At 36.8% G+C, this 27,521-nt stretch overlaps 5 protein-coding genes across 5 annotated transcripts; 3 read left to right on the top strand and 2 right to left on the bottom strand.

The window, feature by feature from the left end:
- LOC108661763 (major pollen allergen Ole e 1) lies at window positions 3,255-5,512 on the top strand. The gene is made up of 2 exons (XM_018119667.1): window positions 3,255-4,583; window positions 4,701-5,512. The coding sequence occupies exons 1-2, from the start codon at window positions 4,382-4,384 to the stop codon at window positions 5,033-5,035; spliced, it is 537 nt and encodes a 178-aa protein (XP_017975156.1). The 5' UTR covers window positions 3,255-4,381; the 3' UTR covers window positions 5,036-5,512.
- On the bottom strand, window positions 7,977-10,232 carry LOC18601062 (omega-hydroxypalmitate O-feruloyl transferase). The gene is made up of 3 exons (XM_018119618.1): window positions 10,081-10,232; window positions 9,491-9,961; window positions 7,977-9,180 (listed from the first exon to the last, which is right to left on the bottom strand). The coding sequence occupies exons 1-3, from the start codon at window positions 10,081-10,083 to the stop codon at window positions 8,323-8,325; spliced, it is 1,332 nt and encodes a 443-aa protein (XP_017975107.1). The 5' UTR covers window positions 10,084-10,232; the 3' UTR covers window positions 7,977-8,322.
- LOC18601060 (actin-related protein 2) lies at window positions 11,594-15,978 on the bottom strand. The gene is made up of 15 exons (XM_007031869.2): window positions 15,865-15,978; window positions 15,668-15,778; window positions 15,436-15,570; window positions 15,258-15,329; window positions 15,082-15,160; window positions 14,801-14,850; window positions 14,570-14,673; window positions 14,404-14,472; window positions 14,257-14,320; window positions 13,895-13,963; window positions 13,502-13,585; window positions 12,811-12,869; window positions 12,579-12,645; window positions 12,296-12,379; window positions 11,594-12,121 (listed from the first exon to the last, which is right to left on the bottom strand). The coding sequence occupies exons 1-15, from the start codon at window positions 15,904-15,906 to the stop codon at window positions 12,041-12,043; spliced, it is 1,170 nt and encodes a 389-aa protein (XP_007031931.2). The 5' UTR covers window positions 15,907-15,978; the 3' UTR covers window positions 11,594-12,040.
- Window positions 16,238-18,414, top strand: LOC18601059 (60S ribosomal protein L7a-1). The gene is made up of 7 exons (XM_007031868.2): window positions 16,238-16,313; window positions 16,460-16,510; window positions 16,598-16,799; window positions 17,337-17,506; window positions 17,613-17,741; window positions 17,829-17,921; window positions 18,015-18,414. Exons 1-7 carry the CDS (start codon window positions 16,311-16,313, stop codon window positions 18,144-18,146), a joined length of 780 nt encoding a protein of 259 aa, XP_007031930.1. The 5' UTR covers window positions 16,238-16,310; the 3' UTR covers window positions 18,147-18,414.
- On the top strand, window positions 19,697-27,078 carry LOC18601058. Its single transcript, XM_007031865.2, has 11 exons — window positions 19,697-19,914; window positions 20,669-20,731; window positions 20,826-20,920; window positions 21,199-22,047; window positions 22,140-22,239; window positions 22,345-22,482; window positions 22,565-23,350; window positions 23,436-25,796; window positions 25,885-25,957; window positions 26,336-26,484; window positions 26,610-27,078. The coding sequence occupies exons 1-11, from the start codon at window positions 19,839-19,841 to the stop codon at window positions 26,945-26,947; spliced, it is 5,028 nt and encodes a 1,675-aa protein (XP_007031927.2). The 5' UTR covers window positions 19,697-19,838; the 3' UTR covers window positions 26,948-27,078.

Raw genomic sequence — 27,521 nt, 5'->3', positions numbered from 1 at the left:
CATATACAGCTGATCTATCTAAATTTAAAAAGATTACTGATGATAAAAGTCTATATAATTTCTTAACGTTATTCAAACAACCCTCTCGCAACCGTAACATTATTATTGCTTTTATAATTTAGGTCTTAATTAATCGAAAGTAGCTGTTAATTAATTATAGTAATTGTACATATTAGACATTAAATCAGTATTATTTTATTAGATTACGATATTGTGAGTGATACAATAAAATTAAAATATTATCGGTGATACAATTAGATTATGATACTATTAGTTTTGTACAAAATATATCTCATTCATCTTTGTATAATTCACACAATTCAAAATACAAGATTTCTCTTATCATAACAACAAGTGTATATTATAATTTAAAAAATAATCATACTAATTTAGTTTATAAACTGTACAATTATAATAATTAAGTTAACAACCGCAGATTAATTCATTTTGTTGAGCATATCACACCATAATTTTGTTTCAAGACCAAGTCTTAATTCCTTTTTAATGGCTGGAAAGAGGTGATGGTAAATTTGTGTGTTGCAAAGTAATTAATTAAACCTCACAGAGATGACAATGAAACTTGTTTTATCGCTTGTTTCGACCTGCTAAAACAAAGCCATTGGCTCTACTAACGTAAGGGCATAATCCCTAGAGCAAACAAAGTTTTCCAACGAAACGGTAGAAGCAAAAGCCAAAAGGCAAACTAGTCTCCATGGACTATCTGTAAGCTGAAGAAAGGATTATGGCCAGGTCAAAGCACTGCTTTAAAACTTTTGTTCGGCATATTAGTATAAATTAAATCCAATCTCAAAATCTCTCCATATCTTGATAGACAATGATATATCACAAAGTCAACAAATGTTCATTCAACATTTGGCTCACGCCCCTCCAATCTAATTAATATGCCGTTTCTTATAGTCTATTTGAGTCTGTCATGTTTGTTTAACCTCATGATTTCACCTTTTGCTTCGAGTAGATTTAAATGAAATTCACTCATCCTATAAGATAGAATTATGAAAAATAGTTAACTTGATAAAAATAACATTCAATATAAAGTTAATTATTTTTATTCAATTTTTGTCATGATTTGATAAAAATACTCTTAAAATCTTTTTAAACAAATTAAATGTTTCAAATTTTTCTCTTGTTTACTGTGATCTCTGTTCTGCTTATCTCTTGCCATCTCGCTATATCATCATCAATCTACAGACTAAAAAACATGATATGGCAAGTAAAAACATGTTTTTGGGTTTATTGATTTACATTCACAAAACCTTCTCTTTGTCTATCTCTCATCATTTCGCCATATTATCATCGATCTATAGATCAAAAAGTATGGTATAGCGAGTAATAATATATTCTTGAGTTTATTGGTGTTGAGTTTTTCAGTGATTCAACTCTGGTAAAACATGCCTTGGTATGACTTGTAATAATATGTTTTTTTACATTTTTGCATGTAATAACATTTTTTTAACATGGCGTGTAATAATATTTTTTCAACATATGTGCTTGAATATAAAAAGATTTCATTAAGGGTAATTTTGTTCAAAATTTTTTCTCTTTGATTAAAAATAGTTAAAATTAAAAAAAAAAGGAGTTATTCTCGAAAGCACCTTTATTTTTGAAGACTAAAAAAATTTATCCCAATGTAATTTAATGCTGGTTAAGTTTAAGACAATAAGTTTAAGGCGATAAGTTTAAGGCTCAAATGATAAACTCACAGGCCCATGGGTACTATATTATTTAGTTGGTATTCAACTATTCATCAAAGGAAATTAGGATGAAATCGACAGCCACAGGCCCATAGTAAGGTTCCTCAAAATGATAATAAAAGAAACTCACATAAGTTATATACTTTTTTCTCAGCTACTAAGGTATTTTCATTAATAATCTGCCCAAGAAAGCAAGGGTACAGTAAATTGTTCCTACTACAACTAGAGTATATCTATCTGGTGCACATACATGACACCACCTAACAAAACATATCTGGTACGAAGAGTACCACCATTCAATTCTAAGCTAAGCTTTACAATATTAAAACATTGTGACCTAAAAGTATTCATAAAGAAAATTGCTAGTGAGAGCTACCATCATGCTTTGAACATAGACTCCCAATTAAAACCATGTTTAGCAAGCATGTCTGCAAATGAGTTCCCATCTCACATATGATCTTTTCATTTATTATCAATTGATTTTAAATTAAATATAATGTTACTTTCCCTAATTTTAACAGATCCGACGAGCTTTAATTATAATTGAGTTTGTTTAAAATCAGAAGAAATTGGTCCAACTAAACTACGGTTTTCATAGATAAAATCTTTGAAATATTCCGAAGACAAATTTGATCTCAATTTTCCATATGAAGATGTTTACATTTATTTTTGGGTAAAATATCCCACACCCTTAAGTTTTATCGAAATTTCAAATGAGTTTATTAGTTTTCGAAATAAATATTCCGTCTCAAAAAGGTAAACATCATTAACTGAGATTATGAAAAGACTAAAATATTTTTTTTCTTTATTCATTAAAAAATTATTATTTTATTTTTTGTGAAAAAAATAAAAAAATATATATCTATGCTACCCAGGGAAGGGGAGCATCGATCGGTGCTCATTTATTTTTCTAAATTAATAAAAATTATATATGAATAGTTTTTAAAATTAATAAAAGATAAAATTATTATTTCAATATTATCATTTCATCAAATTAACGAAAGTATTAACGGTTGACTAACCGTTAGACTTATGTATCAAACGAAAGATTTTTTTTAGGATAGGAATGTCTATTTTAAAAATTAATGAATTTATTTAAAATTTTGATTAAATCTTAAAAGTGGAGGTTTTTTACTTTTTATTTTTTTGTACTCAATATCATAAAATAATCGTCCATTAGGTGAAATTCGTGAGGATCTAAAAATGTGGAAGTCCCTTTAACGGACAGGCTGTTGGTTCACATGTTGCTACAAGACATACTATATAATCTGTGTAAGTACCAAGGGTTCGCCAAGTCGATTAGTTTGAACTTTGAACACTAGCCGCCAAGACACCAACTCTCTTGATTTAGCACAAATTTAGTTGCAATTCCGAGGAACTTTTTGAGTTGAAAGGTGAAAATTCATAAATACAATGATCCCATTTCTGTCTTGGTCTCCAAAACCCAAAAAAAAAAAAAAACATTTCCCATCATCATCTCATCTGCCATGCCGATACCTATAGCACTCTAGCAACTATAAATACGCAGTCCATTGCCATGTGATAGCATTGCACTCTCTCACAGCTTGAGCATGAGCCAAATGTCACCAGGCACCAGCTCATTTACCTCGTTCACGGGTATCCAGTGCCTTCCATCAGGCAATTGGCAAGGCCAAGAAGGAAACCCGAGTTAGCCAATAATTGCACCTGAAAAATTACCCGGCAGCTTCTTTTGGTTTCCATAATTCTATATAGAGCCTAAGCTGAATTACCTGCCCCAATAATGGGGGTTACTACTTCACTAAAACAGGCAACAAGTCAACAGAAGAATTCCAGCTTCAACCAGGAAAGAGAAACAGAGAAAAAAGGTGGAAGGTTAGCTGACAATTACCTCAAAAAAAAAAAAAAACCTTTCTTTGGTATGTATTCAGTTTCCAAGTTCAACAGATTCATGATATTGCAAGTAGTGGGGTGTGTTTTTTTTCCAAGTAACTTTGATGGAACTTTATCCTCACCAGTTCTTCAGAAGAGCACGTGAATAACTTTATTGCATTACCTTTAAAGCTTTTCTTAAATGGCTGATTCATCTAGACAACCAAGACTGCATGCATGAGTAGTAAGCAATAAATTCAGAGTTAATGGCTTAATCTATTGAGTTTTTGTTGAAGCTTAGCAGCAAATGCATCCTTTGCCCTCCCCAATCTGTTAAGCATGAAAGAGAGTCTGCTTATGTTTTAAGTAATGTCTCAGGTTACACTGCAGGAGTTGCAAAAATACATTGTGTTATTGCATAGATTCAAACAGCAACCAAAATTTCCTGAATTAGGGGAATGTTCCAATCTGCCAACTAGGGGCTTTAAGTACATGCTAATTTTGAGCTAGTGATTTAAGCTTATTGCAAACTCAGGCCTTCAAATCAAGCCCCACATGAATGTGACAAATGAAGCCACTAACCCTCGTAAAGAAGCTACTCCCCTTCTCTCTCCTACCCATCAAGTCCACATGTTGCCAAAATACATTCACATGTCTGTGTTTTCTTGTGAAAAGGGATAAATTTTCCTCCACTTTTGCATACAGTTGGATCTCCACCAACTCTTACCACCCTCTATCCACGCTACAAAACTCATCATCAAACACATGATAATGCTTTGTATGCTACTCATTTAAACCAACCATTCATAGTGAAAGTTATGAGAAAGTTTGTCTGTCATCTCCCAAATTTTGCTGCCATGAACCCAATAATTCTCTTTGTTCTTTCTTCTCTGTTGATCAAGGCATTATCTTTGAAACCTGAGCCAGCAAAAAATAATGCCCAGATCACTGTGATGGGGCTTGTTTATTGTGACATTTGCTCCACAAACAGCTTCTCCAGGCACAGCTACTTCTTACCAGGTAAAGTATCTCAAACAACCTATTCTTATTCCAAGTTTTGTTGTATTACTGTCTGGATGTTTCATAACAAATTAAAATGAAAGTACTGTTTCTCATTGTTCAATATTGCCTAACCAGGTGCAGAGGTTCAAATAGACTGCAACTTCAGGGCATTTGTTCCCAGAACAAGAGAACAGATATCATTCTCAGTCAACAGAACTACTGACAAACATGGAGTTTACAGGTTGGAAATACCATCAGTTGATGGGATCGCATGTGCGGAGGCAGCCATTGCATCATCCTGCCAAGCAAGCTTAGTTGGGAGCTCATCTACTTCATGCAACATTCCTGGTTACGGAAGCACAACGGATCAGATAGCAATCAAATCCAGACACCCCAATCTCTGCATCTACAGCCTAAATCCATTGAATTTCAGACCATCAAAAAGAGATGCTTCCTTGTGTGGGAATTAAAGCAAGACTTCACTAGTTATACTTATTTACCACCTTAAAGCATCTATATGATTTCCTTTTTGCTACTTTTCCAATTATCTCTTTTCCTTAACACACTAATCCCAGTTATTGAAGATAGATCCCAATCTCCCCATCCTCATCTATCCTACGAAGGTTCTTTCCATTTCTCAGTCTGCACATAATACAAGAAATGAGGAACCCTTAAACATCCTTTTGCCTATGGCCTTCCAGCCTTACTTGGTGCTCCGTAAAGAAGAACAAAGGGCCACGTTCTACTAAGTATTTTCCATCCTTGCATTTCTTTTTTATTGTTTGTATCAGCACATTCAATTGTGCCCAAGAGACTTTTGTGCATATGGGGTCCAGCTCAAGCATGTGGACATACATGATTTACCATATTTTATCCTGATTGGTCTTTAGTTACAATGTATGAAATGTGTGAATGAAGTGATTAAAGACATCAACAGCCTTTTGAAATCTGAAAAGCTAAACAAATTTGCCCAGACTGCATCACTCCAACCCAACCATGTAATTCTTTTTATTATCACAAAAAGATGAGAAAGTGAGGAAGGATCAATGAGATCATAAGAGAGGAAAACTTTTTATTGCACAGTTACAGATAGCTTCCAACTTGCAAAGAGGTGGCAGAGGCCAGAAATTTAGGGCAGCTTCAATTTAAGATTGGTCTATAGATACAAAGCCAACATGCCAAAAAAAAAAAAAAATTCTGATTCTGCTTGACAATGGCATGAACTGCAGCATGATTAAGCTCAAAATATGAAGATGCTCTTAAAATCACAAACTTCTCCTACTTTTACCCCAATACCCTCAATTGTCATGTCAATGTTCCTTATGAAATCATCGTAAGGTCCTTTCAAGCAGAAGATAGCAATATTCCACTGAAGTGTTGGCCAATCACAATCCAGCTCCCAGTTCCCCCTGAAACACTTCTACAGTACCATCTAACTCAGATGCTTATAGTTGTTTGTTTACTTGGAGCATTAAGAAGATGTCTGGAGAAAGAAAGAAAGAAAAAGGGAAAAAACTGAGAAATCTGCGGGCATGAGTTGTTATTCTCCAAAATTTTTGCTGCCTCTTAATTCCACCGTTATGATTCCATCAAAAGATCAGAGTTGTAGTCCTAATAAATCATTGGAACATACTCTCTAAAATATGCCTAATTTCACTGGTGTTGGAGTCGATGACGCTAAGGACTGAAAAAGTCATAACCTCTTGATAGCCAAATAAGAGCCCAGCAGTGGCCATACTCTACATATCAGATTTAAGGTTATTGGATAATCCCAGTCAGTGCCTTTATGCAAAATCCCCTAGGATGCATGCAAGTCCAAAGAAAAAGACACCGAAATATTTCATCAAAGAAATATCTCTAAATCCCACATGTTTTGAGTGTAAGTTATCAGTGTAAAGCAACAACATATCTCCATCTTGTGGACCACCAGTTCTTTGCCACAGCAGAAGAAAGCATATGAGCACTGCACATGCCATGTGAACGTCATCTGACTCCTCCTACAGACAGCGATCGTCCATTGCCATTCTTAAGGTGGAGGACCGATGAAATTCCAGATGCTTTATCATAGACAAGATCACAATTTAGACTGCTGCAAAAGGCAAAAGCTCGAATAGAAATTCTTTTGTCTCTATTTGGTGTCTTCTTTGGTGTCCTTTTCATAATTTAATGTTACACATCCCATAAACTTTTCATACTAAGATAAAAGTTTTTGGACGTGTAAAATTATAGACAAAGATACTGAGCGGGTTGGAGAATTTCTATTAGCACCAGTAACCTCTTCTTGTGCAACTACTCCTAGCATTTTCAGGTTACTTTCACTTTCTCACTTATCCATTCAATTTCTGCATCTTATTACGCATTTGGGACGAGATGGAAACTTATATTTCACAACAAAATATTTGAGCAGAGTATGGAATTGAAGCTTTAATGCAAACTAACTGAAACAGATAAATCAATGCCCTTCCAAAACTATCAAGCCCAGTTCAGAACAAATGGTCAAAAAATCTGGTTTCCACAAGTGCATTGTTCCTAGCAACTAGCAGGCCTTAATCTAATGCCCTTTTAGCATCTCCAAATGTAAAATACTACCAAAGAAACACTGATTTAGATCAGATCATGCTTAGGACAAACTTGCTAACTCTGTAACTCCTAGGCATCAATTCCTATGTTAAAATTGAAATCAAATCTTATTACTGGGACTAAAAATTGACTTTTTGCTAAAGAAAGAAAAAAAACAGAAGAAATCAATACTGAATTTTGGTTGTGAGAGAGAGGAATTTGCCATACAAGTAGAATTATTATTTTTGTTGGTACTTCCATACTAGAAGTAATTATGTTTGTATACCTCGAAAGCAAAATGAATCTAAATTTTTTGTGCCAGAAGATAGGCAAACCCCTAATGCTACTCTATGAATGTAAGAGCTGTTGATATATTTTTGGTTTCTATCTCCCCATCCAGAGCTGTACCACTGCAAAAAGATAACCTAGACTAAGTAGTTATCAGTGGTTAGTACCTATATGTTTCCACTAGGATAGGCTGTTCCTTGTAGCTGACATGATGGAAATAGTCCAACCAATATTTCTTGATGGACTCTCCTGGACCCCATTTTGTCCTTTTGGAGGTGCTTCCGAGCTGATGCGAAAATTGGGTTCTTACTTTATTGCATAACAAAAGGCAATAAACAACAATGCTTTTAGGAGGCAAATGAAACATCCTTTCTCCTTTTTAGGTGAACAAACTTCTGCTTCTGTGTCATGTATTTGTTTCTGTCTACATGCTGTGGCTTTGCTTTTGTATAATAAAGGATGGAAAACTTTTTCCATTCTCAACCACTTAATCTGCAATGTCCTTCTGTCCTTCTTCTGCAGGTTATTCAGGATGTATATGCAAACAAAGACTTTTGTTTTGAATAAAGAATGAAATGTAAGACATAACATTAGATTTTAAATCAAAGATACATAATTTCTGGGCAATACAAGTTCGAATTGATGTGCCTCCAGCTTTATAAAAATCCCCATTTATAGATAAATTAAAAGAAAAACGAAAAACGAATAACCACCCCACACAGCAGAAATTTTCACCTTTGATATTCCTTTTACCCTGTACCAACTTTACTTGGTACTTGGTCATGGCATAATCTATCTTTTTCTGATCAGATGTCTACGGAAGAACGTAGCATACCACAAAGAGAATTGAACTAGAACAGTGAAATAGAAGACAGAGTATAACAGCATCCCACATATAATTTCTTGTTATCTAAATCTGCATCTGTTCTTGGAAGACCTTCATGGAAGAAGCTGGCAATCCTAAAAGAACATTTATGCTTTTCCTCTCTTTGCCATGAGACAGGAACAAGATCACTTCCTTCTCTGGCAATGCAACTGGCCCTGATAGAACAGGCTCTCCCCATCCGAAATCTGTAGTGTGGAAAGATAGCCTAGACCATGTAGTGATCAGCAGAGTGGATGACAAAGAAGGCCTAGCTCTAGTGACCTCGAAGTAATCTATGGCTGATCTCATGTAACCATCTGTAACCATCTTAATTGCATCCTGAATCAGGCCCACGGCATGTGAAAATGGCTTGTCCAATAGCTCACCTGCTTGGCATATGGAATTTGTCAACACAATGCCATTGCCGAAGTAACCATTTGGTAGAGGCGGATTGAACTTAGGCCTGCCGTCAACAGCGAAGAGAAGCTTTGTTTGTTGGTCAGACAGCATATTAAGTGCCTTGGTCCGAGCCCTCCAGACGAATGCTGAAAGAGCTTCAAAAGTAGTACATTTTTCAAGAACCCCATCTTCCATAGCTTTTCTCTTTAGGCTTTCAAGCTTCTCAGGCTCAAAACAGAAAGATCTATAGAGCATTTCATCTTTGTAGAGATCACCAGTTCTGGACCTGTCCTCTATCTCAGCAAATTCCTGATGCAGGTATTCTATCTTAGGTGGGCTTCGGGCTTTCAGAATGGCTCTATCCGAGAATGGAGGGATAGTCAGCGGCAAGCCTCGGGCTGTTTCACCCCATGAGTTGACAAATTCCATAGCACCAATGCCATCAAACATGCAATGGTTCATGCACAGGCCAAGGACAAATCCTCCACATTGGAATTTAGTCACCTGGAAAATAAATTGTATCATTCAGATATACAAATAAATTAGATCTGTCCAACACTGCTTCATGATATTCATGAACATTACCTGTCTAGATCATTATTTTTCATGATATTCTGGTTGATAAAAGCTTGATGGTTATCATGCAAAGAAGTAAATTTTCACAGAGAAAATATTCAATGTTGACTGTAAAGCGAAATAGATTAAACTTCTAATCTATATACCTAGGATAGCAATACTAATACTTCAGCACACTTACTACAAAAAAAAAAAAAAAGAAAAAAGAATAAAATGTTTCTGTAGAAGTTTGAAATACCTGAGCCACTAGAGGTGGAATCTCTAGTATGTTTTTTGCACCAGGAATGTCATAAACCAGCTTCCCAAGAGTCTCAGGATCCGGCTTTGTTATGTCTCCAATCTCCTCCATCTTACAGTTTGCTTCAGCTTCAACAAACACAGCCCCTTCCCCGTTGCAATCCACAATTAGTTTACCCTCTGAGCTGATTGTAAGCCGCCCAGCAAGGGGATAGTAATGAACAAGAACCTTTCTCAATGCATCTTTGACCACTTCACCAGCATTTTCATTCCCTTTCTCATCTGACTTAAAGCAATATATGGTGCGAACGATCACAGCAATATTCTGATCAAGATTAGAGAGAAAGTATAGACCCTTTTCTGTCTCTTCGGCAGGACAAACCAGGGTTGGCCCTCCTTGCTTCACACTAAGCTGAGACACGTTTCCATTGGACTTTTCCATTATAGCAGAACCTTCAATAACTTCTGCAACCTGAATCATAAATAAGAAATGAGATGATATATAACCTGAGAAACAAAACTAAAAAAAAAAAAGTTGGTACATATCTAATGCGTATAAATGCAGAATTTATTGATTCCGAAAACACGAACCATGTGAAATACTGAAAAAGAGATATGGGAAAGTTTTCTGGTAAGGTCTGAAGGCAGGGAATTGCAGTGACCAAAAGTTGATAACTATGAAAACAATGATGGCACTAGCTAGCTCGATGCCTGTCACAAATTTGTAATGGTCTGATAGAACCTGGTTGATATATAAGGAAAGTTATAGACCCCCGACTCCCTTCTATAAATAAATGAAAATGACATGAAAGGACAAGTGGCAATGCTCCATTGGAGTCGGCACATGCTAAAAATATGAATAATATGGAGAAATGAAGAAGTGTCAAAGTTTTTTGTTTCTTGGAATGAAGATTTGGTTTTGGTCCATATGGGTTGGGGTAGGCCACTGGTCATGGGACCTAACGCACCAGCCGAAGGAGTCTGGCGTGTGCAAGGAGAGCCTGACTGGGCTTTGGTTGGTGGGGGTTGGCATCCCAATTTGTATCTTATTTTTTGTATCCTTAATTTCTCCACTCGGATCTTGTTCTTTTTTCTGATGAAACTTAATTTCTGATTTTCATTAGAAGTATTAGGTTGCCTGCTTATTCATTGCTGATGGAGCCATTATTATGTCTTAGTGTCTGTCTGTCTATCTGTCATGACTAACTTCTTTTTGCAGAAAACTTTTAATCATTTGCAGATATGGGGTAAACCGGCAAGGCATGGGAGTTATCTGATAGACATCCACTTTCTGTGATAAGTATTCATAATTTTGTTGGCGACAATGGGGAATCCTGGGTGGAAAACATCATGGCATTGTATCGTGATGAGATTCTTCAATGGCTGCATACATTCTTAAATCAGTCTTCCAAAAAGTCATCTCAAATCTTAGGTGTTCAAAATGTTTGTTTATGCATTATTTTGATGGATTAGTTATAGCTTAACTACTTCAATAGAATCTTCCAAATGAAAGATGGTCAATTTAGGAACAAGATTTTCTTGGACAAGCAATACTTTAATAGATCGATGTTAGCTTGTTAGTTTAATCAAGTCTTTGTTTGATGGAAACGGGTCAAGTAAGCGAAACGAAAAAGTAGAGCATTGTGTTTTTTGGACACCAAATTCGTTGGGGATGTTGCAATCAATCCCGGGTGAATTATCATTAGATCAACAAGAAATCCTAAACTTTGAATACCTGCCTTTTTCTTGCCATTTACGGGCACTGAACCAAAAGTTGACTTCAATTGTTGGGAAGAAAAATGGTGAGGAGGTGCTTCAAAGCTGAGAACAAATCAATATACAGATTTCAGGGAATAGAGTTTTTCTGTCTTATTTGATTCTTGCTAAACTAGACACGTGACATAAAATTATAACAGAAGAGACACCAAACAAACCTTTTCTTAGAATATTTCCTCCATTATTATAGTTGTTATATAAAGTTCATCCACCGGGGTAGAGGCTCATCGGGGATTTTGTATAAGGTTATCAGAGCATCATCGGAAAAGTTAGATGGAAGAGATACAAATCAGAGCATCGAAAAGGTTAATATAACCCCAAAATCATATGCATAGAAAATGTTATGTAAAGTATATAGGCATATCCTGTCAATATTCACAAGTTCATTCATTTTCAAATAGGTAGTTGCAGATACAGCTCAGAGCTTCAAACCTTTAAGAAAGTAAAACAAACATGAGCATAACAACTTCTATGAGAATACACACCAAAACCAAAATTTTAGCATTACATTTTGCTTGGTAAAAGTATACAGCACAAGGAAGCTTTTTTCTGCTGGGAATAACATCATAGAGACATCACCCAATGGGATGCCTCTGTCCGATTGGACAATAGATGGCAGGATGTGATATAACCGAGTCAACTGACATGAGTCCTTATAGGTAGCTTGGACACCCTTTCATATGTTTTCTCGGCTCCTGGTTTTGCTTGTGGACAATGCAATCACGGTGAGATAACAATAAACAATGAACAAGAATTGCGAACTGTTGTCAAAAAGTCAAGCCTGGCCACACTTGCTTAGACAGGCAATTCCGTCTTCCAAATAATCTTCCCTGCTGATCCAAAACTCAGGCGCATCCTGCACATGATAACATCAACATTCAAATATTCTTCAATTACTTCTAAACTGTCATCAGAAATATGCTAACTCATGCAGAAAATTGAGCTTTGGAGCTTGCTGTTTTTGCTGTGTGCATGAGCATGCATGAGAATGAGTTTACATGTGCACTATAAGCATCACAGAGATTTAGACCTTCATAATCCCGGCAAGAACTGCACCTCCAAGATACACCATATGCTTTCTCCGCGGTGGGTCCTCAATCCGCAGTCGCAGTTTCTATTCAGAAGCATGAGAAGATAATTTAAAAAGATAAGCATCACAGGTTTTCATAGTCATTTACTTGTTTTCTGTGTCCAGCTCAAAAGATCAACTGACTTGCTCAATCATTGGCATGAAATAAAACTCAAAAAGAGATAATACAAAAACAGAAGATGGAGTAGCTTCTGTTCTATATTTTAATAGCAACAGAGCTTACCTTTAACCCATCCTTATTTCCCTTTAGAACCACTTCAAGATATCGATCTAGTATTTCCTTCTCCAGCCTGAATCAAAAGTAAAATCTCTATCATATGAAAGGCACAACCATACTGGAGAATGCGACCAAGGGGAATGGTTGAAGCCAGGACCAAAGCAGATAATGCAATTAACCACATACAAATTTCAGAAGTATCTTAAACATGTCTCTTTATATAAGTGAAATATATTACCGACTAGGTAATCCTGGGTACATGGTGCTCCCTCCACTTAAAACTATATGCTGATAGAGCTGAAAAATATAAAGCCAATAAAAAGTCAGATTTACGTGGATATAATCCCAGCACCACAAAGAATTAACAGTTAATTTATCTGATGATCATTTTCGAGCCCATAAATCACTCTCCTGACCTATTGGGTCATAAAATCATACTGGTTACTTATATCCGAAGCCTGCTCTGAATTTGAGACTTTGTGATTACTAAATATAAAAATGCTAAAGCAGATGAAAGGGATATCATCTTAAATGGGAATGGAAGAGGAAAATATGGACATATAAACTATCAGAAGCACTAGTTATTCACTTCATTGATGAGTGAAAAGTGCACTGACAGATTTGTTTTAAATCCAATGCATGGGAATACTGCTTTGGGAGATTGTATCCACCATGAGACGTGCAATTTAATTATACAAAGAAGACAATAAATGAACAACAGATTTCTTGAAGAAACTTAGAACTAAAATAAGAGAAAAAGGCACACAGACACATGAAGAAAAGGCTGCAGAATGGCTTCAAAGAAAGAGGATGATGAGAGGCTTCATGAAAATCCAGAAATTCTAACAAATTAACAGCCTAAAGCATCAGCAATTTGTTGGAGTAATTTTAGATAATAAAAACTATATTCCTTGAAATAATTTTAGTACCATCATGCGGTTGTCAATATCCATCTCTTGAATGCAGCGGAAAACCATGTCAGCCATGCCATCACCTTCAACATCAATAAGTTCCTGCAAAAGGGTTCCTTACTTTTCACAATCTATGGTCTATCGATATATCTTTGTGACTAAATAAAATCAGTTTTACAACAATAATTCATAAGAACTCAAAAAGTGGCCTGAAGAGCGCAATGTTAGTCAGACAATCAATGTGTCTCAAAAGTTCTCAACAGATTGATATTAATATATGGAGTGCAATTTTATTTTGATAGCAATGGACTTTGAAACATCCTAACTCATTCTGACAATCCCAGATAACAGGTAGCACAGAGAAATTTTAATATATGGAATCAGTAACAATAAAGAGAACTGCAGTCTTACAGGAGTGAAAAGAGCCTCAGGGGCCTGGAACCTTTCAGTGCCTACTTTAATGACCCTTCCATCTGGCAGCTGGTCAAAAGAAAATTTGTCAGTAAACTAGATACAAGACTCTTGATTAGCGTTTTGCCATTCTAAACATAGAGAAATTAAAATGTCAGACCAAATCCATAAGCATGCATCAAATTCAACAAGTAAAACCACACAATAACATAACAACAAGCCAAATAAAGGGCAAAAAGTACCTGTCTAGATTCCTAATTAAGTTTCTTTAATCAAACCCATGCCTAAGAGTTACAAATTACGTATTTACAGAGGACGAGGGAATGGAACATTTACAGAAGGTACTGAGAGAACGAAATTACAGTGTAATTCTTAACAAGGATGGTGGTCTCAAGTCCCAGTTGATATTCCCTTTTGTAATCATAACTGCATGAAAATACAAGTCATGTTACACTCAATTCTATAATTAGTTTCATAAAATCTGAGGACAGCATAAAATGCTTGTTCACCTTATATAGCAGAGTTTTTCTTTGATTTCCCTGACAGTCTCAAAATCAGCAGTTCTATTCATTGCATACCTAAAGAAATGCACCCAAAAGCAGATCACTTAATGATCAAAAGCATTATCAATCTAATTAATCTTACAAGTTTATCTCACAAAGAATTGGTCCTCACCCTCTCCGGGAGAGTAAATCAACAAGATAGGATGTTATGTGCCGACCAGCTACATTCATTCGCTTAGTAAGGTGAGGAAATGAATAGCCATCAACAACAGGAACCTGGGAAGAAAGACCAAAGTAATTATTCTCAAGACTTCATGTGCAGTGCTCCCACAAATGCACACCTTATACCGTATAATGCAACTTCTACTAAAAATAATGGTAAATGGGTTGTCAAACAGTTTACCACATGAGTGACACCATCACCAGAGTCGATAACTAATCCAGTCAGCAGACCTGTGATGATTCAAGGTAATGCTCAAAAATGAGGGAGAAAGTACAAAAATTGAACAATAATAGTTTTAAACAAAAGATTCTTCATGAGGCTACAACATTCTTGGTAACATGCTATAATAGCTACCGTTGTCTTCAAAGGGCAGTAGCAGAACTACATGCCCAAGTTGTGAATGTTCTACAAACACATATTGTATATAACAAAATTAAACCTTTAATTATTTCCGTAGGCACCTTGAGCATACAAAGTTAAAACAGCCTGAATTTGAATGAAGACACCAGAAAAGTTGTATTTTTCAAACATGGTCTCGACCTGCAATCTCAAATCAAAACCCAACTCATCAGATCCCAACAATAATGTTCTCGAAAACTTCAATCACTCACCATACCAATGAATTGGGATTACAAACCATTTTTTCACGGTTTTTTGAGGGATTGAGAGGCGGGTCGGTGAGTAATATCTTACATTCCGTTGGATTAATCTGTTTACAAACAGCATAGAATTTTATCAGACTAATATCACAAAAACAAAAACAAAAAACATGAATTAGAGCTAAACAACATAAACTAGAAGAAGGAAAGACGTACTTTTAGTTCATTGTAAAACGCATGATCCCAAACATGACACATATCATCCCAATTCTGAACAATTCCATTGTTAACCGGATACGATATATCCAACTGATGCCTCAAATCAGCACACGTTTCTCCAACAACAATATCCTAACCAAATTTCAAATTAAACAAAAAAAAAACCTCATTAACATGACCTCTGAAGACAAAGAAATAAGTAAAGTTATGAGAGTTTGAGTTTTTTGACCTTCAACTCTTGTTCCATGAGAGATTCCTCGTACCGTAACATAGGTCTCCCGACCACGCATGGGAACACCGATGTCGGAAAATTTTCTCCGGCGAAACCACATTTTACGTACTGCAATCGAATATTAAACAGATCTAGTGAAGCAAACTCAAAGAAATGAAACCAAAGAGGAAAAAAGAAAGGAGAAAATGAATTACGCCGGTGCCGTTGTCGCAAACGACGACGTTCCGGTTGTCCATAGGAGGTGAAGTGTATCAGTTGCTTGAAGCAGAGGGGAGTCAAATTGCAGGAAAGAATCCGGGTGTTTGGTTCCCCGGTTGCCATTTCGAATAGTTTTAAAAATTATAAAAAACGAACATCGTCTCAGGAAATATTGTGTGTGTGTGTGTGTGGTAGGGTTTTGGACCTTTCGGTTGGGTTGTGCATCCAAAAGGCTTTTATTGAAGCCCAATTTATTGGGGCCTGTTGGTTCGGGTCTAAAAAGCTTAACCCAAGCCCGAACTATTACCCATATGCAACGACGTCGTTCATAACAGCCTGCTGTTTATAAGCTTATACCAAACTAGGGTTTTTTCCCTTAGATGTTCGTTGTCGACAGATAGAGCTGAACAGCTGAAGGAGCCGAAGAACCGAAGCTGCAGAAATGGTGAAGCAGCTTTCTTCCTCTCTCATTTTCTTCGTCTTAAAAGAAAAACGAAATTATCTTCTTTTGTTTATTATCTCTTTTTTGCTTCATTTTTTGGCTTGGTCGAATCAATCTAAGCTAAAATGTGTGCTTTTTTGAAACTGTAGGCTCCAAAACGAGGTGTGAAAGCCCCGGTGGTTGCAGCTAAGAAGAAAACGGTACTTTTACTTTGTTCATTGCATTATTTCATGGGTTTAAAGATTCCCATTTTTCCTTTGATTTTAAATCTTTGTTTGGGGTTTTAGGACAAGGTGGTCAATCCGTTGTTCGAAAAGAGGCCGAAGCAGTTTGGGATTGGAGGGGATTTGCCACCCAAGAAGGATCTCACCCGGTTCGTTAAGTTCCCCAAAACCGTTAGGATTCAGAGGCAGAAGAGGATCCTCAAGCAGAGGCTTAAGGTCCCACCTGCTTTGAATCAGTTCACCAAGACACTGGATAAGAATCTAGGTACGAATCCCATTCGCACCTTTGTTTCGTTTTAATTTAAGTTATTTGTTTATGTCAAATGATAGTAATCATTTCATTGGTTCATTTTCATGATAAATCTTTGGTTCCTTTTTCTGGGTTTTAAAAGAGGTTTGATTCTCTCCTTGCTTTTGCTTCAATTTAAGTTTTGCAGATGTCAAAATGATAGTAAGTATTACATTGGTTCATTTACATGATAAATCTGTGGTTCTGTTTACTATCGGGATTTTATAGCATGATTACTAGGTTTTAAAAGAAGTTTGAGGAAGCCTGTAGCAGATTGTATGCAATCAGTTTTTGTAATTTTTGGAAAATCCATTGTACTTAAGTATGTAACATCGATTTAAGGATTTCCTAATTCAATAGGAATGCATTTCTGCCAATTTTAATTTATGTGCTACTTGATGGAAGTCAGTAAAAGGTATATTCTCATTGTTTTGTGACCTTAGGGTACTTTCTATTGTTTTGTCTTGGTTGATGTAACAAGTTTTCAATTGTTCCTCTTTTATGTTGCTGCAGCATCAAACCTGTTCAAGATGCTTCTCAAGTACCGGCCTGAGGACAAGGCTGCAAAGAAGGAGCGACTCTTGAAAAAGGCTCAATCAGAGGCTGAAGGAAAGCCTGCTGAGGCTAAGAAGCCCATTGTTGTGAAGTATGGTCTTAACCATGTCACCTATCTTATTGAGCAGGTATTCCCTCATCTGATATTTTTTTTGCTAGAGAATTGTGTTTCCGTCGCTACTTGTATCTATGGTGGGCCCTTTTCTATTGTCTCAAAGGAAATTTTCCTTGCAGAATAAGGCACAGCTTGTAATTATTGCTCATGATGTGGATCCCATAGAGTTGGTTGTCTGGCTGCCAGCATTGTGCAGGAAGATGGAGATCCCATACTGCATTGTCAAGGGAAAAGCACGCTTGGGAGCGGTAATAGCCTGTTATCTTGTTTTCTCAGCACTTTTGAAGCAGAGTTATGAATGCCAAACTAAATGTTTGTACCTCCATGTTTGATAGATTGTTCATAAGAAATCTGCATCAGTTTTGTGCTTGACTACTGTCAAGAATGAAGATAAGTTGGAATTCAGCAGGATCTTGGAAGCTATCAAGGTGGTGTGAAGTTTCAATGTGCTGTACATTTGTTCTCCTTTAAAATTGTTGGATGGTCTGATTCATTTCGTGATTTTTTTTTTCTTGATACAGGCCAACTTCAATGACAAGTATGATGAGTATAGGAAGAAATGGGGTGGCGGTATCATGGGTACCAAATCCCAGGCAAGAACCAAAGCCAAAGAGAAGTTACTTGCCAAGGAAGCTGCCCAGAGGATGACCTAAGAGCTAATATAGAGTTCATTTCCTGTTAGTTAGGACATTATGTTTGGAGGCCATCGGCATCTTTCATTTTTGGTTATTTTAAAGTAGTTCATGATAAAAGCATAGTGTTTCTTTTCTTTAAAGGCAGGTTATAATCGAATTTTCTGGTAATGCTGTTTGACGGTGACTGGTTTTTTCCATACTCGAAGCTGCCTCCTTTATTCATGAATTGTTAGCGTTAGACTCAATGCAATTGGCCCATCATTTTAATCATTTTATTACAGCTCAATCATGGTGTCCTAATATAAATTTTGTATTCTTTTCACATGGCCCTACCTCATCTGAATCTTTCGATGGTTTTCTGCTTAGTACCATGATAAACCAACAGCTTAGACTTGAAATGGAAGAACTATGTTGTGATTGAGATTCTTGTGTCACCTCTGTTTCTTACTTTGCTCATGGTTTCACACTAATGGGTTTCCCCACCTTAGAATATTACTTTAATCCACTTATTTTAGACCTGGGAATCAAGGCCAGGTGAAGAGCTGATGTGGTTACTGTGGACATTGTTGAAAGTCATATTTGGAATCGAGTTGGGCAATGTTGATTTTTGATTTTGAGTTTTCTTGTCTGCCTTTTCTGTCCTTTGGACATTGTAGTTGAAGAGTAAAGAAGCAGGCAAGCAAAATCAATCATATTTCACCTTAAAATTATTCCATTGGGTTTTTTCCTTAACATGATGGGCCACTCCACTTTGGGGTATGCAGAACTTGTGGGACTATGTAGATTGGTTCGAGACTTTTTTTTTTATCATTTTTTTCAATAATTGTCAAGAAATATAAAATAAAATAGGATTATTCGTTTCCAAATTTTAATTTAGATAAATCTAATCTCAAAAGATATCATTATTAAGTATATTACAATATATGTATAATATATTTAAAAAATTATTATTAATAATCCATTTGTTCGATATTATTTCAATCAAATTTTGTTCAGTTTTAACTGCACCCATCCTTTTGTTGTCATTTATTACTGTTTCCTTATTTTTTTTAATTTCAAAATTTTTTTAATTTATTCAAAAAAATAAAATAATCTAATTTTTGAAAAATAGTGGGAAGAATAAAAACTAGAACTTAATTGTTAAAAATTAATAATTAAAAATTTAATTTGAAAATTAGAGATAAAATGTGTGATGTATACCTTAACTTCTAATAAATTCAGGGTTGATAGCTATAAAAAGAATTAAGTAATAGTCAAAGGAAATGTAAAATTAGTAGTATTACTATTAAGTAGTAGTAGTAATTTTTTTTACTTTATCTGTTTTTTCAAATTTTTAATCCTCGAAAGGAAAAACGCACAATTTATCTGATAGATATTTAATTCCTCTTTTTTTTTAAAAAAAAAAGTTCTCTCTCTGTAAAATTAAAAAAAAAATCACAGTTTTTGTTTGTTCTGACTTCTGATCAAAATCAAACCCAAACCTCCAATTTGAGAAACCCTAGCAATTCCTCTCTCTCTCGCTCGCTCTCTGCAAAATCATCATTTCCTGATACCTTTCTTTCTCTCTTTCTTTTTATCGATCGAACCATTTGATCGCTCTCTCTCTCTCTCTCTCGCTCTCTCTCTGCGTCGCCCTTTTCAGAACCTTGAACGCCGCCGATTGTTTGCTCCGATCTCCGCCTTCAGATTCTTGCAATTTTCATTTTCTCGATGGCTGACGGGAAATTCGAGCTGCCTGATGATCTCCTCGCCTCCAAAACTGCCTCTGATCACTCCTCCCTCAAAGGTTTTCTACATTTCCCTTTTTTTTTTTTACCAATTTATTCACATCTCTTTTTCAATTTTCCTTCTCTCATTTTTCCTCCAAATTTTTTGGCATGCCTATTGTACAATTTCGCCATATCGATCTCAATCTTTACAGTTTTTTTTTTAATAAAATTTATTTCTTTTTATTAAAATTTTTTCCTCTGATGGTTTGTTCGACTTTTTTTAATAGTTCAATTTAATTATCTAGTCTAAATTTCATATTTTGTCAATGATTTATATATTTTTCCCTTTAGATCTCGATTAATTTTTTAGAAATAAATTTTAGTTCTTTTTACTGCTTAGTAATTTAATTTTGAAGTTTTCGCCTTAAAAGAAAACAAAACGAAAAGAAATGCAGGTTGTTTATATGTTGAATCGTTTTAGCTCCAACCTTCCTTTCAAATGTATCAGTGATTATAGAACAAATTTTAACTTTTTTTTTTTATAAAAAAAGAAAATTCCTTTAGTTGCTTCAAATAATTATTGGGATATTTTAATCGTCAACGATGAAGTTGGTGTAATAATACAGTGTTTTTTTCCCTTCTAATTATTGGAAAGATTCAATTCAATGAAAGGTTCACTTGTTTCAATTAGGAAAATTGGAAGTTCAAATTCAAAGCAATTTGATATATTTTTAGGGACTCAATAAAAACAACCTGAAAGCTATGAGGTTTTAAAGGTGATTTCTACCTAATTCACTTATGTGTTATTTACTTGGTTTCTGTTGTCGTTAGGTGAAGCTTGGGATGGGAACTTGGAGGAGAAGGGACTCACGGGGTTAGTTGATGACATCAAAGGTACTAATATTTTCCTTATGTTGAATTGTGAATTGTTAAACACCTAAGCAGCTTTTTTATTGTAAATTTTACTACTTTGTTTTGTTGCCAATAGATCAAGCAAATTCAGAGAGCAGCATACCTCTGTCTCCACAATGGCTTTACGCTAAACCTGCTGATGCTAAAATGTTAACTGCTGGAGCTTCTGGGGTATGATACCTAATTTCATTGCCCGTATGAGGGGTTGAGGTGTTTGCTTGTATTTTTATATACCCTTACTAATTGAAGTATGGGTAAATAGTGCATCACATAAAAAATCAGTTAGACTGAATTTGAATAAATTGGTATAATTTTCATTACTTAATCCTCATAATGAATTTATATTTGGCATTTAGCTGATGACTTGAGGAATGTTCAGGTTGCAATAAATATTTTCTTCATTTTGGTGTGTCTATTGTTTATGTGTTATAATTTTTTTACCCTAACAGGATATACGAGTGCCAAATTCGTTGCCCCATGGAACCTCGGGTGATCCCAATCTGAAAGATAGTTGGCGATTAGACGGGTCCCAAGACAAGAAAGACTGGAGGAGGCCTGCACCTGATCTTGAAAGCAGTCGCCGTTGGCGCGAAGAGGAGAGAGAAACAAGCTTACTAGGCCGAAGAGATCGTAGAAAAGAAGATCGCCGTGCTGATGTTACTTCAACGAGGGATGTTCCTGAAAATAGGACCTTGTCGTCTTCAGAGCGATGGCATGATGGTAGCAGTCGTAGTTCTGGGCATGAATCTCGTAGAGACAGCAAGTGGTCTTCGAGATGGGGTCCTGAAGACAAAGAAAAGGATTCCCGAACTGAGAAGAGGACAGATGCTGAGAAGGAAGACGCCCCTAATGACAAACAAGCTTTTGTCAGCGGGTGCCGCATAGCGTCGGAGCGCGAGAATGATTCTCGTGATAAATGGAGGCCACGACATCGTTTGGAAGTTCATGCAGGTGGGTCAGCTTCTTACCGCAGTGCTCCAGGATTTGGTCCAGAGAGGGGACGAGTGGAGGGATCAAATGTGCGGTTTGCAGCAGGACGAGGAAGGTCAAATGCTAATGGAAGCCTACAAATTGGAAGGCCAGCGTCTGCTTCTGTAATTGGATCTCTTCCTGTCGACAGACACAAGACTTCTAATGCATATTGCTACCCAAGGGGAAAACTCCTTGACATTTACCGCAAGCAAAAGACTGGTCCAAATTTTGACATCCTACCTGATGAGATGGATCATTTATCACCAATAACACAAAAAGAAACTGTTGAGCCTTTGGCTTTTGTTCCACCTGATGCAGAGGAAGAGGTATGAAACTTCTATTCTGATTTATAGGAGAAAAACTTACTCATCTTTATCCTTCTTTCATTGCTTCAAATTGGCTTGCGTGATTCTTACAGGTTGTCCTTGGAGATATATGGAAAGGAAAAACCACTAGCAGTGGTGTGTTCTACAACTCATTTAGAGACACTAGTAGGGGATCAAACGACAGCATTGCTGGTAGTGTTTCATTTATGTTGTAACTTACCCAGTAAACAATCAGATATCATTTATTTGCTGAATTTTTTTTTTGTCCTAATCCAGTTTTTACTGATTTAACTTCAGGTGAAGGGAAACAAAGTTCCTCGGTTAATAGGGAGGATAGTGTTGAATCTGGTGAGAAGGCTGCTGTAAACAACTATTATCAAGGGAATCATGCTGAGACATTTGATGTGTCAGATTCACAGATGATTATTACCAAGGGTAGGCAACTTTCATTTTTAGTTGTTGAGTATTAGCAGTTAATTGAGAATATATTCATGATTTGTTCTGTTTGTCATTACAGAAAGGAATAGTTCAAAAGAAGGTGAACAGAGATGTCTGACATCATCTGATATAGATGTAACCAATGCTTTAATGTCAGATGGGGAGATTGGTGGGTCCAGAAATGACGTGTATGAAATAAAATCATTTGATTGCCAACAAGCGGCAGATTTGAAAGTGCAAAAGCACCCTAAGTGGGAGGATAATGAATCATCCATGCAATTTGAAGTGGGTAATGAGCTTCCTGAAGACTCAAGTTCTCTATTTGATTTTCCATCACTACAGCCTACTCCAGGCAGTAAGCAGATAAATCTTAGGGGCAATAATGAGGGACAATCACTGGAAAGTGTTACCCTTCCTGAGGATTTGAGTTTGTGCTATCTTGATCCTCAAGGGGTAATTCAGGGACCATATCTGGGGATTGACATTATTACATGGTTTGAGCAAGGTTATTTCAGTACAGACTTACCTGTTCGATTGGCAGATGCTCCAGATGGTTCACCTTTCCAAGAACTTGGTGATATCATGCCACACCTAAGAATGAATTCAGGTTCTGCCTCCAGTGTGAATGCAGTTACAAGAATGCAAATACCTGATTCTGTTGAATGCAACTTGGAAGAGACCATATCCTCTTCTGCTTCTGCTCCTGATTTGAAGGGGTCTGCGATGGGAAATAAGCACCAAATTTTGTCTGCTTTTGAGACTTCTGATACTAATTTTCAGTTTAGTGGACCTAATCGAAGTTGTCATTCTGAGCATTGGTTTTCTGAAGATCAAAGCTTCCATAAATTTGCTGCTCAAGAAGAGGGTAAGTGTAATGGTTGGACCTACTGTTGATTTTGTTTTTAATTGTGTCTCTTCATGATGCCTGCTTTTCCTCCTGTGTGATACAGAAATTATTTTTCCCGGAAGTGCTAATGGTGACCGTTTGAAAGTTTCTGGCGACATGCAAGGTACTTTAGGCAATCCTGCCAGCCATTTGTCGATTGCAAATGAATTTTCAAAAGCCAATGTACCTTCTCATCGTGATGATGAGTTGCATCCTTTTGGATTGTTGATGTCTGAGTTGAAAGGCACTCATTCGAAGCATTCTCAATCATCTAATATGGCTTCAAGCATAGGTGATAAAGGGCAGTTTTTAGATCCTTCGCTTGATATAGAGGCCACTTTTTCTGGTCAGAGTGTTGTTGGTACAGTGGCTGAACAAACTTCTTTTCCAGAGGCTTGGTCTGATGATTATAGAAGAAATGCTTTGTCTAACTCCAACATTCATCTAGGCACTACTGGTGCTCGGCTGTCATCTCAACGGGAGCAAGAATACAATGGTTTTGACCTGGTACAGCACCTAATGTCACAAAAGTTGCCCAATGAACCACTTCAAGAGCAAAATCGATTCTCTCCTCATACCTTTTCACATTCAGCTGGATTTGGTGTAGAGCAAATTCAAAATTTTGATCTTATGCAGAGTAAGAATCTTAATCTCCAGCAGTCAATCCATCATTCAGCTCCACACATAGAACATCTTTTGGAACTTCAGTATCAACAGCAGCAGCAGTTGGAACTTCAGCGGCAGCAGCAGCAGCAGCAGTTGGAAATTCAGCGACAGCAGCAGCAGCAGCAGCAGTTGGAAATTCAGCGACAGCAGCAGCAGCAGCAGTTGGAACTTCAGCGACAGCAGCAGCTTCGTCACCAGCAAATGAAATTGTTGCAGCAGCAGCAACAACAACAACAATTACAACAGCAGCATTCCCAAGCTCAGCAGTTGCTTCTTGATCAATTGCTGCAGCATCAGATGTCTGATCCTGGTTATGGTCAGCCCAAATTTGATGCTGCTAGGGACAACGTACTTGATCAGGTTCATTTACAAATGCATCTCCTGAATGAATTGCAGCAGAATTCTCATGCTTCAAGGCACCTGGATCCATCACTGGAGCAGATCATCCAAGCAAAGATTAACCTGAGTGCTCTCCAAGGGCAACAGGCTGACTTTTTGGATTTCATGTCACAAACAAAGTATGGCAATATGCTCCCTTCAGAGCATCAGCTTCGTCTTCAACAAGAACAGTTGCAAGTGCAGCAATTATCTATGGCACTGAGGCAACAATTAGGAATGGAGGGGGAAAGACGAAGTGCTGGGTCATGGTCTGTAGATGAAGCTGGTCAGTTTGTCAGGAATATCAGTCATCACCAGGCTCAGTCAGTGGGTTTGAATGCTTCAGATATTTACCAGCAGAGGCATTCATCTCTTGAAGAGCAATTCAGCAATCTTAGACGGAATCATTCTTTGCAGGAGCAACAGCAGCGAGGGATTTTTGACCCCAACCATGCAGCATTTGACAGGTTGACTCTTCCTGCAGTAGCCCCTGGAATGAAAGTAGACAATGTAAATTCTCTTGATCTAGCTGAGCATCTCTTTATGCGCTCGAACAACCAGCTGGGTCCTTTTTCTTCTGGTATCTCTCTTAGTCAACAAATTTCGGGTGATGTATATGCTTCACATCCAGATGCAATAGAGAGCTTGCACTCTAGGAAAAATGGGCAGCTAGAAAATAGTTGGACTGAAAAACAGAGACAACAATTACAGCTTGAAGCGGAGCTGCAAAGAAGGGAGTCTGAAGTTGATTCAAGTGCTTGGGCATCAGCTGGAGGAGTTCATGAAAACTCTAAGAAAGCTTTAATGGACATTCTTCACCAAAAACTGGGTATTCAATCTGTACAGTCATCAGAAGTAGATTATCAACATCCCATTTCATCTTCCAGAGGTCGGGAAACCTTTTGGCCTGTTTCTGAGCCACAAACTTCCAATTTTCCTTTTAATCATTTTCCAAAGCAGGAAGTTCATGTGAACGATTCGTTTATGGAAGGTTCTCGAAATTCCAATTCAAGTGCCTTGTTGCAAGATCATTTGTTTGGAGTTGCTGTGAGTGATTGTGTCAACCATATGGGTAACTCTGAAAGATTGGCTCTTAAAGCCGGTTCTGGCTCGTTTGCAGAAGAACAGTCATTCTTGTTGGGCATTGAAGATCCTTCTCGTAGTAGTTATGCAGATGCCAGCTTGATGGGAAAATCAGCTGCAAATAAAGAGTTAGCAGTGCTGGAGGGAAAGAAGGAGAGGAAAAAAGGATTGAAAGGCATGATAGCAAGGAGTGGCTCTGTGTCAGGGTCTGAGGACAACATGGCAGAGCAAGTAGAGACTTTGGACTGTGGTGACTTACAAAGTGGTATCCAAAGTCGGCATGATTCTCTTAGTACTGGTAATCTGTCAAAACCTTTTCCTTTTTCCTGTAAATGCCAATTATTATTCAGTTCGAGTTAAATCTAAGAGTCATTGAAATGGTGCAGGTGGGAATGGCAGGTTGTATAGTTATGAAATTGGATTAGATACATCAGTTGGAGAAGATGCTTCTAATGATAGGTGAGGTTCCTTTTTATATGGTTTAAATAAGAGATTAATACCTAATTCCCATTACCATGCCTAAACTTGTAACTGTCCATAACTACCTGACAAAAGCTCAGGTGGTGCTTCTGTGTAGTGGCAGCTGGTACAAATGTGTCACTTTTGGAGCTTTTGTGTGGTTAATTTTTAGTTTGATGATTTACGCAGCTATGGCACTCACCTTGTAATTCTGAGCTGTCTTTTTTGGATATTACTGACACTAGATAATACCCTCTCTTCTCCCCTATTGGCATTTGACTGTGTCTCTGCTTTGTGCATGTGGCTTTTTGATTGTTAACTTAGTTTTAACTATTGAACTTCAACTTGCAAAACTGAACATTCTTCTGTTATTAATAGGTTGCTATCGCTGCCAAAAGGGCTTGACAAAGTTTCACAGAAATGCCCACCTGTGTCACGGGTTTCATCATCCCAGGATGTTTTTTCTGATCAAAGCTCAGTGGCATTTGTCAAGCAGAAAAATTCTACAAGCCTTGCAACTTCTGATGGTATGATTTTATTTTTCTCTTTCATTTATTATAGAAAGGATGAACAAAGAAAAAATTAGAAAAACTATATACCTTTCCTTGCGTATATTGGTCACCTAATCTTGTGTTCTATTTACCATGTTCAGAAGGAAGACAGGAAGCTGTGGGGAATACAGGTGCAGTGAGGATTGCAGAAACTCAGGCATCTGTGAAGAAAGATGTCCGTTTTAGAAGGACCTCATCTTGCAGCGATGCTGCGGTGTCAGAGGCATCATTCATAGACGTTCTTAAGAAGCCGGTTCTTCACGGGACCGAGGCAGCAACGAATGGCGCTGCTTTGGAACCATCTGATGGGGTTTCTCAAGCTGGACGAAGTGGCAAGAAGAAAGGGAAGAGAGGAAGGCAGATTGATCCTGCCCTTCTGGGTTTCAAGGTCACAAGCAACCGCATAATGATGGGTGAGATCCAACGCCTCGACGATTAACCACAAACAACCACATGTACACTCTATGATGCTGTACATCTCCTGTAAATTCTTTTTGTTTCCCCCATTTTTGCTCTAGATAATTTTTGTACAGTTTATTTTAGATGCACAGTTGATTAATTCATTTTTTCTAAAAAAAATAAATAAAAGGTTTTGGCTTTAAGAAGAAACTTGTATGTTCATTTTCCTGGAAATGAATGTGGTTTCCGGTCATTGGAATAAGAGTAATTTAATTAATTAATTTAATAATTCTTGAAAAATGCATAATGATTATTATGTCATGGAATGAAAAAAATAATTATTTTATAAGAATAGAATAAGAAAGAAACAAAATAAAATGATTATTACTTGATTTTTTTCATATAATAGAATACGATAAAAATTATTATTGTTATGACTGACTCATCCTAACAATTCCTGTGTCGATTCAGAGCACAACAATTCTCTCTATTCATTCTATTCATGGTTAAGGGGTACAACAAAGAGGTAGAAGAAAATTGGAAAGACCGACTTTTTGGATCAATTTTTTCTTTTTCAACTTTAAATCCTGTTTATTTTAAATTTTTATTGATTA

The sequence above is a fragment of the Theobroma cacao genome, chromosome 4 (genome assembly GCF_000208745.1).
Source record: "Theobroma cacao cultivar B97-61/B2 chromosome 4, Criollo_cocoa_genome_V2, whole genome shotgun sequence".
In the NCBI taxonomy this organism is placed as follows: Eukaryota; Viridiplantae; Streptophyta; class Magnoliopsida; order Malvales; family Malvaceae; genus Theobroma; species Theobroma cacao.
The sequence above is the reverse complement of the archived record's forward strand: the minus strand, read 5'-3'. Positions and strand labels throughout refer to the sequence as shown.